The 12,564-nt window shown below is 38.8% G+C and overlaps 1 protein-coding gene across 1 annotated transcript in view; it reads left to right on the forward strand.

The window, feature by feature from the left end:
* The window catches only part of cd276 (CD276 molecule), a 146,239-nt gene that overhangs the window by 51,125 nt on the left and 82,550 nt on the right, over window positions 1-12,564 (forward strand). Inside the window, exon 4 of the mRNA XM_028443147.1 lies at window positions 1,881-2,177. Within this exon, the coding sequence (XP_028298948.1) occupies window positions 1,881-2,177 (297 nt within the window). The remainder of the gene's footprint in view (window positions 1-1,880; window positions 2,178-12,564) is intronic.

Genomic DNA, 12,564 nt, shown 5'->3' on the forward strand with positions numbered 1-12,564 from the left:
AGCGGGGGAGGGGTACGAGTTTTATTTACATTTTTATTTTTTATTTTAATGAGTACATTAATGAGTGCAGACAACATAAGCCATGGGTTTTTTTAAAAATATTTAAAAGAAGTAAATGAAAAGCTAAATCTGCGGAGGCGGGTGCTGTGGGCTGAACTAAGGAAGAGAACATTGGAGGGGGAGGGACTCTGCTGTGGAGCGGTGGGGGGTAACTCAGTTGGTGACGAAAGGTCCGAGGTGTCTCTTGGAGGTGAGGGCGTTCCTAGGAGGACTCAGGCGTATTTTCACCTAAAATGGATGCCATCATAGTTTTTAAAGATTATTAAAACAGACATGAATGAACCAAGACAACACTCCAGGCATGTTTTTAATGAGGGAGTGACATAGTAACATGATCGAAATCTTGAAAAAGTCGATTTTACATAATACCCCCCCCCCCCCGCCTTTAAAAACTGAGTTAGATTGAAATATATTTAAATGCAATCAACACAAATGTTTTAAAATCAAGAAACGGAGTACAAATTTGGCCTTTCCATTTGATCGTGGCAGAACCAAAACTGTAAGAGTGTGAGGGTCAGCCGTTTGTTTTCAGAAGCATCTCAGATCATCTCACATTTCAAATCCACAGAAGCACTAAACACAGCTGCTCACTTCATCAAAGATCCAGGTTAAAGAATCAAATCTTTGCACTAAATCAGAACGCACAAATGTCTGGTCTGCACGAACCGAAATCTTGTAAGTTCTCTGAGAGGCTGATGTTCATCCAACAAAGAAGGAAAACTCAAATATCTTATCTTATATAAGATATCTTATATAAGACTAGATATGTCAGCGCGATGTAGCAGCACGCTAGACGACGTGTCTACATGGTGGCCATCTGGGTGGAGGCAACATTCTGATAACGACTAAGCATACATTGAAAATAAATCATAACATACTCATTTCAACCGATTTTCATGCAATTTATTTTATTATCAAAGTCAAAATATGTGCTATTAATTGTCATATCTATTTTATGATATCTATGGGTGTGACTGCTTTTGGGCTGGCAGAGGGTCTTCTTCTACTTATTAGAGGTTGTAAATTAACAGATTGGTGGACTAGCGCATTCTCAAATTGCGGACAGAAGATGAATTGTAAGGTTCCATTTCTGGTATAAGTGACTGTGCTGTTCTCGTTCATTTATGAAGTCTTGCGGCCCACGAACGTGATCGACACAAAAGGCCTCTACAATCGACTGGCAGATCGCAATCCAGCCTTACACAATGAAAGATTCCAGAAAATTTTGGAGGATCCGGATCAATATACTGATTCTGGATCAGTTTAAAAAAAATAAAAAATGCCTATTCTATCTCTAATCATTGGTGGAATTTCAAAAATGTGTATCTCAGTTTGTAATTGGCCTCTCTTGATGAAATGTATCTGTAATGTTAGTTTGTTTTCTCAATAATCCCTCCAAGTCCCTGATTGTACATTTCATTGAGATTTTTTTTACCAAATGCAGATGCCCATACATCTGGACTGACTGTATCGTTACAAATGAGGATAGAAATTTTGTACAAGCTTTTAAAATGTCAGTGATCATGGTACGATGATCCAGATAACTGTGAATACCTGGCAAAGAGGATATATGGTGCTTCACTGAGGTTTAATCTCCATGAGTCCCCCTTTTTTTCATGTAAAAACACCTCAGGTATAATCAAGAATATAATGGCATTGGGAATCATGTCAAACATTTCGTAGAATGAACAATATTTCAAAGTAAGTAAAATGAGCATATCCTTTATGTGTTAGCTTCTCATGTATCATCTTCTGATTGTCCCTAATTTCACTCTTTCACCTGTATCCCTTCTGGTTCTGGCTCTTCTGCTCTGCTACAGCTCCCTACTCCAAACCAGTTGTGACGTTGGAACCAGAATCCAACCTTCGGCCGGGTGATGAGGTGGCACTAACATGTGTGGCCTACAGTGGTTATCCTGTGGGGGATGTCATATGGCAGGACGGAAGTGGACGCAACCTGACTGACAACATTACCACCTCTGTGGTAGCCAATGAAGAAGGACTGTTTACCATGACCAGCATTCTGACAGCTGTCCTGGAGCCCAACAGCACCTACAGTTGCCGATTGATCAACCCTCTACTGGGAGAGGAAGGCTACGCGTTTGTCACAATCACAGGTGGGATTGTTTCTTCGTCACTTGCTTGGGTCAATCTTGTTTTGAATCCTGCGTATGCATAGCCTTTTATTATATTCTCTGTTTTCTTTTTTGAACTTATCCGCCAATTGAAATTTCTACTGCTGAGCTTGAACTTTTTTCAATGTTTCTCTAAGTCTCAGCGAGACTACAATGTAATGAATGGGAAATAATAAAGTGTTCAATTATGTTCCAATAAGCATAACCCATCAGTTCTTGTGCTTCGTTAAATTAGATCAGTGGGCGATTATTTCCATGAGGGTAGTGAAATAGCTGCTCATCACATATTCCAGGAGACAAAACAGTATTGAAAGAATGTGCAGGAGGGAGTGATTAGATTTCTCACAGCAGTGTGCAGAAAATGTTTTTAATGTTAAAGTTGAGTGGTTTTTCATTTTCTTTTTCTTTTTTAACCCCCTCTTTAATTCTACATGGTAATCAAGTTCCTAATATGCATTAATACACAGTCCAATCAAAGTATACCCTGCCTATGTTATCCCAGTACAATCCACCAGGCATAACCTCCAAGGAATGGCAGGTGAGCTCCATGTGTTTGTAGAGGAGAACGCCGAGCACAGTGGGCCAAGGCTGGTTTGCTAAGTGGGGCAACACTGTGTAAAATAGCTCATAAATAAGAGGAGGTGGCTCAAGCTTGCTCTTTGGACTGGTGCTGGTACTTGGCACTTGGACTGTTGAAGCGGATGTTGTGGCAGAGGTCAGCGAGTGCTGCTCCACTGGGCTGAGAAATGACTGTGCTGTCTGGAAACGGGATGGCTGATTGGCAGCACTGGACAGCCAGGAAGAGGTGGCAATTCTAACAGTTTGTTTGGCCTCCTTGAAAACAGCTCATATAACCATTCAAAAGACCCATTGGGGAAGTAGAAAGGTACTAAGCACATGGTGAGATTGAAATGCCACTGTGATGTAACTGTTAAAGCAGACTGGCTGCTATCACACCTCTTTTTCGTACAGGATTGCTGCTTTATCATGATTTCACATGTGGTTGAAACAGATATAACAGCTCTGTTTGTGCCACTCTTTCTTTTGTTTTCCACTAGAAACAGGAATATCTCAGTTTGAGAGATGTTGATAAAGCCAACTAAAGAGCCTATTTTGCAGTTGAGCATTACATATTTTTTTCCAAAGGAGTGTCTGCATGACACGACAAATGATTTTCTTCTGACTGATCCTTATTTTTGCACCATGGAGAGTGAAATATGCCTGAAACATAACTCTGGCTTTTCCATAAGTGGACATAAGTGGCACTACCAGCAGTACTATAAAGCAGAGGTCCAGTTGTCCAAAAAGGTACTTTTTCTTCTCAAGGAGATCCAAGCATTGAAGTAACATTAGTGTATTTATTTTGTCACTTCTGTTTTTTTTTTTTATTCAGATATAAAATTCCAGAAAAAGCATTTCCCTTAATTGCCTTTTAAAAATAGCACTCATTTAGTACATAGGAAAATGATATGAATATAATTATAAATGTATAGAATGTTTAGTAAAGTACGATCCATCTTAGTCTAATGATTGTTGGGTAGAAGATAAGTCTGTCTCTTTTGATAAGTCTGCTTGTCTTATCACTTTATTTATCATAATTATATATATATATATATATATTTATTTATATATTATATCTCTTTCTAAGTCAGCATTATCTAATATACCAAATATATCAAAAGCAAGCCACAAAAAGCACCAAAGAAAAAAAACCCATCTAAAATCCTTAATTAAAACTCAGGCGATTGCGTTTTTAAACATCTGCGTGCACATGAAGAAGAGTGATTTCCTTAGTTAGACTGCCAGCACAGCTTGATGATAGACCAAGTTGTTTGTAAACACATAGAAGATTTATAGTATTTTGAATTTAGCGATGCAAGGGGGACTGTGTGAGATGAGAACGTATTTGCATTTGTTTACAACAGCTGGTGTGAGCTTAACAGTGTCTGATATTAATCCTGACCTAGCAGAACCCTTCTAATGGAGAAGCAGAGTGTGTCGAGCTTGAGATGATATCAACATGCCTGTTGAACAAAACACTCCACACAGCACATTGCACAACACTGTAGCTGTGAAGAATCAATTTAATAGAATAAAGGAAATCTGGCTAAAGTTGTAAACAGATAATGAACGGCAGTGATGAGATACAGAAACTGAAGGGAAAAGAAAGAAAGATGCAATGAGAGGCTGAGTAAACAAGCATTGCAAACTTGGAATAAAAAAATTCCAATAATAATCTGACATTTCCCTTGTTAGAATATGTTGAAAGCTACACATAGTGTTCAATTTGTCGATGTGAGGCATTGGATGCTCATCTTATTGATCTTGCATTTTTTCTTTTTCTCCTCCTCATATTCAGATTTGTTCATTTTAAAAGCAATGCAAGGGGAATCCACCCAAAACATTCTAAGGGGCTTAAAAAGGAGGTCTCCCAATATAACAGTTAAACATTAACTAACAAAAAAAAAAAAAAGCTGAGCCCTGAGCTCACAAAGGTTAGGAACCTCTGCTATAGCCTAAGGCTCGGTTTACACAACAACGGTTTGCTTCTGTTTCAGTTTTTGTTTCCAAAAATTCCCGCATTCACACAGCAACATTTTCAAAACGCTGATGTACTACGATGTAGTATACATGCGTGGCCAATAGATGGTGGTGTGATTTTGCAATGATGGTGGTGTGATTTTGCAATGAACCAAAATGAAACGCATGTGCAGAGACACTTGTAAGCGTATAGCTTTTCAAGTGTAAATGCTAATGTTTTGTTGGCACTCCAGAGTGGAAGTTTTCGAAAACGCTTCCCTCCGTCTCCATGTAAACAGGTAAACGTCACTTTCTGTGCTACGGGCGCTGTGAGTGAGGAACACTGTTTGTTAGAGAAGTTCAGTTAAACTCCAAAGAGTGATGCAACAAATTGTTGATTTACTTTCTTATCACTTGGATCAGCAGAGACATATTTCATGCACCAAATTCTGACGACAATCACTGCTGCACTCCTACTTAATTTCTATCTATTTAACACAGGCTCTGGTTGCACTCGGTTAGGACGCTGTACTGTAAAGGAACGGTCAGGTGATGTGTTTTGATTAGTGCGAGAAAGATGCAGAAATGGATGTTGAGGATTTGAATGATATACTGTATGTAGATAGCAACTCTCTGAGTTGTGTGTTACAGCAGTGTTGCCACATGCATTACAGCAGAAGTAAACTGGTACGTAGCATGTAGCGTCACATGAAGCTGCTTTTCATGTTTATAGTTGTATGCAGAATGAATGGCTTGTAAATAAAGCTCATTCTACATGTGTGCACAGGGATTTCAATATGTCGGGCAGCAAATGGGCTCAGGCTTTAAGAGAGAAGAATTTCCTTAACATTTGTTGTCAGTGTGTGTGTAGGGGGGTGCATGGCCCTTTAACTGCGAATGAATACCGTAGTTGCCCGACCACTGTGCGGAGTGAGAGAGTGTGAGACTGGAGCAGATCGATTATAAGCTGCATGCCATTTTTAGTGATTGGCAAAATAAATGTTGCAGCTGTTGAATTGCACTGGAGTCCCATGTCATACTCAATGACTGTTGTGAAGCAACTACAAGAGAGTTGGAGATTAAGCTGCAGCGGCAGACCACACTGGAACTATGTGAAGCCTCCATTAGCATTAGCATTAGGAGCAAATAGTAAGTAAATAAGTAAGATTTATTTGTATAGCACCTTTCACAGACAAAAAAGCCACAAAGTGCTTCACAACACAGCTTAAAATAAAAAAGTACACTGTATACACAGTTTTGAATAAAAAACAGGGGTGTAAGGCTGGATCAGATCACTGATGTACAGTTAGGAAGGAGCCTGACCCTGCAAGGCTCTGAAAGATAGAACCAGAATTTTTAAATTGATCCTATAAGACACTGGCAGCCAATGGAGATCTTTTAAAATAGGGGATATGTGAGTCCTCCTATTTGTATGGGTCAGGATTCTTGTTGCAGAGTTTTGCACTAGTTTTGCACTAGTATATAGAATGAACTATTACAATAGTCTAAACGTGAAGTCACAAAGGCATGGATGATAAGCTCTAAATCATTCTGAGACACCATTTTCCTGAATTTAGAGATGTTCCTTAGTTGAAAGAAGCAGTTCCACGTCAGCTGCTTACAGTGCTGCACTAATGACATGTCTTTGTTAAAGATCACTCCCAAGTTTCTAAGGCTTGATTTAGCAGACTGGCCTAAGTCACCTAAATACTGTTTAATCCCTGGAATTGAGTCATAAGGGGCAATCACCAGAGTTTCTGTTTTGTCTGCATTGAGCTGCAGGGAGTTTTTAGTTAGCCATTGTTTTATTTCCACTAAACAGTGAAGCAAGGAGTTAAGCTTCTGGATCTTAGACGGCTTAAAGGAGCAGTAAAGCTGGATAACGTCAGCAAAGAAGTGGTAAGAAACATCACTAAACCTTTGGACGATCTTTTCCAAGGGGGTCAAATACAACAAAAATTGGACAGGACCCAAAACAGAACCTTGAGGGACTCCACACAACAAACCTGCTGACTCAGACCTTATTTGGTTTGCTGAAACACTAAAACTACACCCAGATAAATATGAGGAGAACCACTGTAGAACTGACCCTGACGGTCCTACTTGACCCCTCAGTCTTCTCAGCAGGACCTGGTGGTCGACGGTGTTGAAGGCTGAGGACAGATCCAAGAGAACCAGAACAGTACATTTTCCTGAATCAGCAGACATCATAAAGTCACTGGACACTTTCAGTGAGGCAGTTTCCGTAGAGTTTACGGAAACCTGACTGAGACGTTTCATGGATGTTACTTTGATCCAGGAAAGATGTCAGCTGATCACAGACCACCTTCTCAAGGATCTTAGACAAGAACGGGAGCTTTGAAATAGGCCTGAAACTATTGAGGTTCGTTGGGTCTAAGCCTGCTTTTTTAGTAGTGGCTCCACTATGGCATGTTAGAAAGCATTGGGAAACACACCAGTAGACAGGGAGATGTTAACCATTTTGGTGACCCAAGGGCCAATGACCTCAAACACTTTTTTAAAGAGCCTACATGGAAGGATGCCAGATGAACAAGAGCAGGGCTTCATCTTGGTCACCATTGCCGAAATATCAGCAAATGTCACAGTCCTAAATGAGGACCACGTGCTGAAGACGGGCTCAAAGACAGAAGGGGCGGGTTTTTATCCTTAATCATCTACATCTTCATCATATTTACTGACTGTGGCATAGCAAAACCTGCTGTTGCTTGTAGTCCATGTTCACAGGTGGACATTGGAGGTGGGGCGCATACAGTGTGTATACACGGTGTAAATGAGGAGCATTTACAGAAAGTTTCATCACGACAATGACGTCATTGATCGAATCGGCAAATTAAGACATTACAGCCTATCACATTATTGGCATAAAATGCAAAATATTGGCCAATCCGATATAGCCGATCAGATTGGTGTAAAGTCTGTTAATATATATATATATATATATATTTTTTTTTTTTATGAACATGCATAGTGGAATCTTAAAGGAGGATTTTCCCAAAGTGTAATACTTTTTGAAAAAATGCACACCCAGAACATTCTACCTGCTCCCAAGAGGGAATGCCTATTAAACGTGTGCGAGAGAGCGTGCATGAGTCCAGTTTTCTTCGTGCACAGCTCTGTTTATAAGTTGGTGTCAACTTCGCTCATACAAGCTTACTTTACTTACGACTGAGGCATCAGTGGGAAGCCCAAACTGTGCTTTCAGCACACGCCATCGTGTGAAAGAATCTCCTAATCCAGTGAGAACGACGAGCTTTAATGAATGGCTGAAGCCATAGCTCACGAGAGATATAAACACTAAATGCGCATGCGCAGCAAGCCAAAACTAGCTAGGGACGAGCACGTACGACGGCCTTATGCCAGAATGATTGACAATTAGGAGGACCAATAGTCTTGATGATCCACCTGGAATTTGAAGCCGAAATAACATCCTCCACAATACCTTTAAAGAGTAACTCAACCCCTGCTTTCTCCTGACCTGCTATAAGGAGGAAAATTCAAAAATTGCCTCGATTATGGAATCAGTTAAGACACGCCCCACTCTAAACTATAAAATCTCCAATGAATTATCTAGCTATGCTATGCTAACTCGCTACTCATTACTCATTATACCTCTATTCACTCTTCTCTCGATCTAACCTACTCACCACAGATTATAGAGCCCAGAGGTGTTAGTTCTTTGAAAAGGGGCGGGACTAACAGTGCTTGTTTGTGATGCAAGATGGTCCCAATACGTCACATGATCTTGTTCTCAGCCAATAGCAAAAATCAATTGTAATAGCCAGGTTTCAACCCATAGAGGCCAGTCACTCTGACATTTTACAACTAAATATGCCAAATTGAAATACTTTGACTAAAATGTTGAGAAGTGGACCAGAATCAATCACCAGCACTACTTCATACCTAAATACATTTGTATTCAGCAGAAAAAAGTTTTGGGGTTCAGTTCGTTGTTGACTTGCCCTTAGTGAATAAAATGCTTTTTTTTGTTCTCCTAAAACTTCTCTGCCTTGAGCACTACCAGCTGTTTCTAAACATCCTGGATTGAAGTTGAATGAGGATTTTTATTTTTTGTTTTTTAAGACTTCCCATGCTGTCATTTTTACATTTTGTAACATGATCATCTAAAGCTATTTGATTTCTATAGCATCCGTTTGACGGCTTGGTTTCAGGGTCTGTCACATCACTGCAACCATCGTCACCCCTCCAGCTCTACCCCATGATCTGACTGCTTGTTCTTTCATCTAGGATGGCACCATTTCCCCAGCACCGCTCTGCTGGCACAGCATTTACAATGAAAAGTCTGCAGATAGAGATAGAGAAGGGACAAATGAAAAAGAGAGCAGTTTAGTAGGGGCTAGAAATGGATAGAAAGATGACGATGTTTGCTGAGCTCTGTGGTTTTTTTTATGACCTTACTGGCATGAAATGCTCAAAAGTCCTCTACTTTGGATGCACTGGGAATTGCCCTTTTGGTATATCCTTTTTAGGAAGTATATGATCGTAAACTATGAAGATACACCACATGATGTGTTCAGAACATGAAAAAGGCTCCTTCCTCACCCTTATCTGCCTCAGTTTTTTTTTTTGTTCTTGAGCTGACACCTGCGTTGGATTGGACTAACTCTGTATCAGTGGAAACAGAGTGAAGAATAACGTGTGATCATTTTTTACTCAATAGTTTTTTGTTCACGTCATTAAAATGTGCTAATATGACTGTTCTCTGGTGCTTCCTTGTGGCTCACTGCATCGCAAGATACAAGATAGTCTGTATCGTCATTTTATTTAGTTAATTATATCAGAAATGTATTATTTTTATTATAGTATAGATTAGATCAGTGGTTCCCAATCTTTTTTGTCCCGTGTACCCATTTGCATTTTTGTCATATCATGTTGTACCCTCGCCATAATTGCATTTGCTTTTTAATTTTTCTTTCTTTTTTTTTTTTTTAATACCATGGAACTTTTATATGATTACTTCAACAGTAAGTAATTTTTTTGTAAATTGTAGCTAATTATTGTCTCCTATTGTCAGAAGTGTGAAAAAATAGCCTCTACAGCATAAAATAATCTTGTTTCAATAAATTACAGCAAATTATAGTATTTTATTGAGCAATAGAACTGTGAATGTGTGGTGAATTTGTCAAAAAATACGAACATTTCCTAATTATTTTTGAAATTAATTGTTAAATCTTTCCAATTACCCCCTGCAATGTGCTCCTGTACCCCCAGGGGTACATGTAGCCCTGTTTGGGAAACACTGGATTAGATTTTACATTTCACCACAGCATCTGTCCATTCATTGTTCCTGCCGGTAAAATTCAGAACTTTGCCCTGATGTTAAATGTGGTTTTGAATAATTGTCTTTACCTTTATTAACACAAGCAAAGGCTCCAAACCTGGAATCTGAGCCAGCGATCTCAGAGGGATTCCATGGCCTCTTTTTGTGTATTTTAAATACAATAAACAGTAATATGCTTTATAGGAAGAAACCAAAACTATAGTCAATGTTAACCAGTCACTTACAGGGAAGAACCACTAAACTAGAGAACAGGTAACTAAACTTACACCCTGCACTTGTAAACATCCTGAATTTCCCAAATATGGAGTAATTATGAATGCCATAATATGCCATAATAATCACACAGCTAGGTTGGGGTCAATTATAACTGTAACTGTGTAATTGATGATTAATTACAGTTGTGATGCAATTGTAATTTAAAACATCTGTGGCTGTCATAAACGCAATGAAATTGTAATTGAGTTTAGATTATTGACTTTGTAATTGCCATGAAAATTCTATAAAAAATGTAAATTATAATTTAACGCAAAAGGGGAACCATGTTACAGTTCTATGTACAGTTCTAGACATATGTAGTTCACAATTATTAAAATATGTTTCAAATCAAGCTTTCCCACATTTGACCATTTGAAAATAAATTTAATCGAGGGGTATACTCACACAACAAAGGCTCAGATGTCCACACCAAAAATATTAACTAGATATTTGTTTTCAGTGTATTTTACAGCTGATTTAGGACCCGTTATCATAAGAGATGCTGACAGGAATCTAACACATGGAAGGTTAACTTTTATTTGGTTATTTATTTCATGCTCAGTAATTGTCATTGTCAGGTCACTGTAATGGTAACTGAATGGTAGTATAAAAATATAATTTACCCCAACACCGTCACACAGTATCACAAACGTGTCGTCGTACGACAACAACATTTTGATTCTTCAAATAATATTTTGTATTTTTTGTAATAAATGTTTATTTTCCAAAGCCTTTTTTAAGATCCTTTTAAACAATATTAATAATAATGCTTTGGATTTTATATAGCACTTTATCCGAGACACTCAAAGCGCTTTAGAGAATTAAGGCATTATCTTTTCACTTCTCACTTAGTGGTGGTAAGCTACTATTGTAGCCACGGCTACAATGGAAGAGAGGTTGCCATAGTGCGCCATCGGCCCCTCCAACCACCACCGACACTCACTCACACACTACATTCATACTAGGCAATGTGGGTAAAATGACAGTACAATAACAGATACCATTGTGGCACCTGGAATTCTCAGTGGTCTCCCTCCAACTACTATCCAGGCCCAGGCCTGCTTAGCTTCCAAGATCTAACAAGATCTCAAACTGGTATGGACACAGGGCTTTAATCACATCTTTGTCCACAGACCTTTTTTTATTCAACATTTTCCCAATTTCAAGAACTCCACAGGTGTTCTGAAAATTCAGTAATTTACCTTGTGTATTCAACATATATTAGTTCCCACACTTTTTTCACAATCATTTTTCAAAATAATACAAAAAAACATTATATGACTTAGTTCTGAACCACTAAGGTCTATTCAAGACCATTAGAGCGCAAAATGTGTATTAGTGTAACTGAGGTCTGATAGTGTAGAAATAGGCTATTTTTCCAAAACTTTTTCAAAACAGTTGAATTATTCCATGACTTTTCAAGACTTGAAAATAGTTCTTTTTCAAATTCCATAACTTTTCCAGTTATTTCATGACCGTGGGGATCCTGTATACATCAGCCAACACAACAGTTTGAGAGTGGCTGTAATTTCTGCTACATTCTAGTTAGGGCTAAGTGGTAGTAGTTTTTCTCTTGTTCTTATTGTTTTATGTTATGAATAATAAAACCAATCAGTGACTAAATGAAGTCAGCAATCTTTTGGCTTCCTCTCCTTTCCATTTCTGCCCTTGTAAGATTTAACTATATATCTGAGCACTAATAGATGGCGTACTTAGCAGGCATTGGCTGGGCTGACTAACTTGCTGTGCATCATTTACACTACTTGCCCTTCCTTGTCAAATGGATTTTCAAACAACTGTCATGTGCCCTCACCCATGCTGACTTTGTTGTATGAATTAATCTCCCTTGAATCTACTTGAGTTCTCATGCTCTCTGAAGTACTGCTCCTCTCAGTCAGCGAAAATGCCCTCGTACAGGAAAGAAACATGGCCGCTGAGACTTGCACAGGGTTTTTCTCCTCGTGTCATCTCGACCTCATGGCAACATTTCCTCAGCTTCTGTCATATCCCTTCCTCGTTGCTTTGGTCCTTATCGGTTTCCTTCACAAAATGATTTTTAATCCGCCGTATTCTACTTCTGGTACAGCACTTATTTTTGTCTGGCATATTTCCCCAAGGAGTAAGTTGCTACTGTATGATGCTGAAGTGCAGGCAATCTCAGCCAACCTTCACTAGATTACAAAAAAAAAAAAAAAAAAAAAAACATATTTAATTGCTATATAAACATTAACCTTTGTCAGAAAGATGGATTCCAACACAGGGGCTAGTGGAGAT

This window comes from Gouania willdenowi, chromosome 3 (genome assembly GCF_900634775.1).
Source record: "Gouania willdenowi chromosome 3, fGouWil2.1, whole genome shotgun sequence".
NCBI lineage: Eukaryota > Metazoa > Chordata > Actinopteri > Blenniiformes > Gobiesocidae > Gouania > Gouania willdenowi.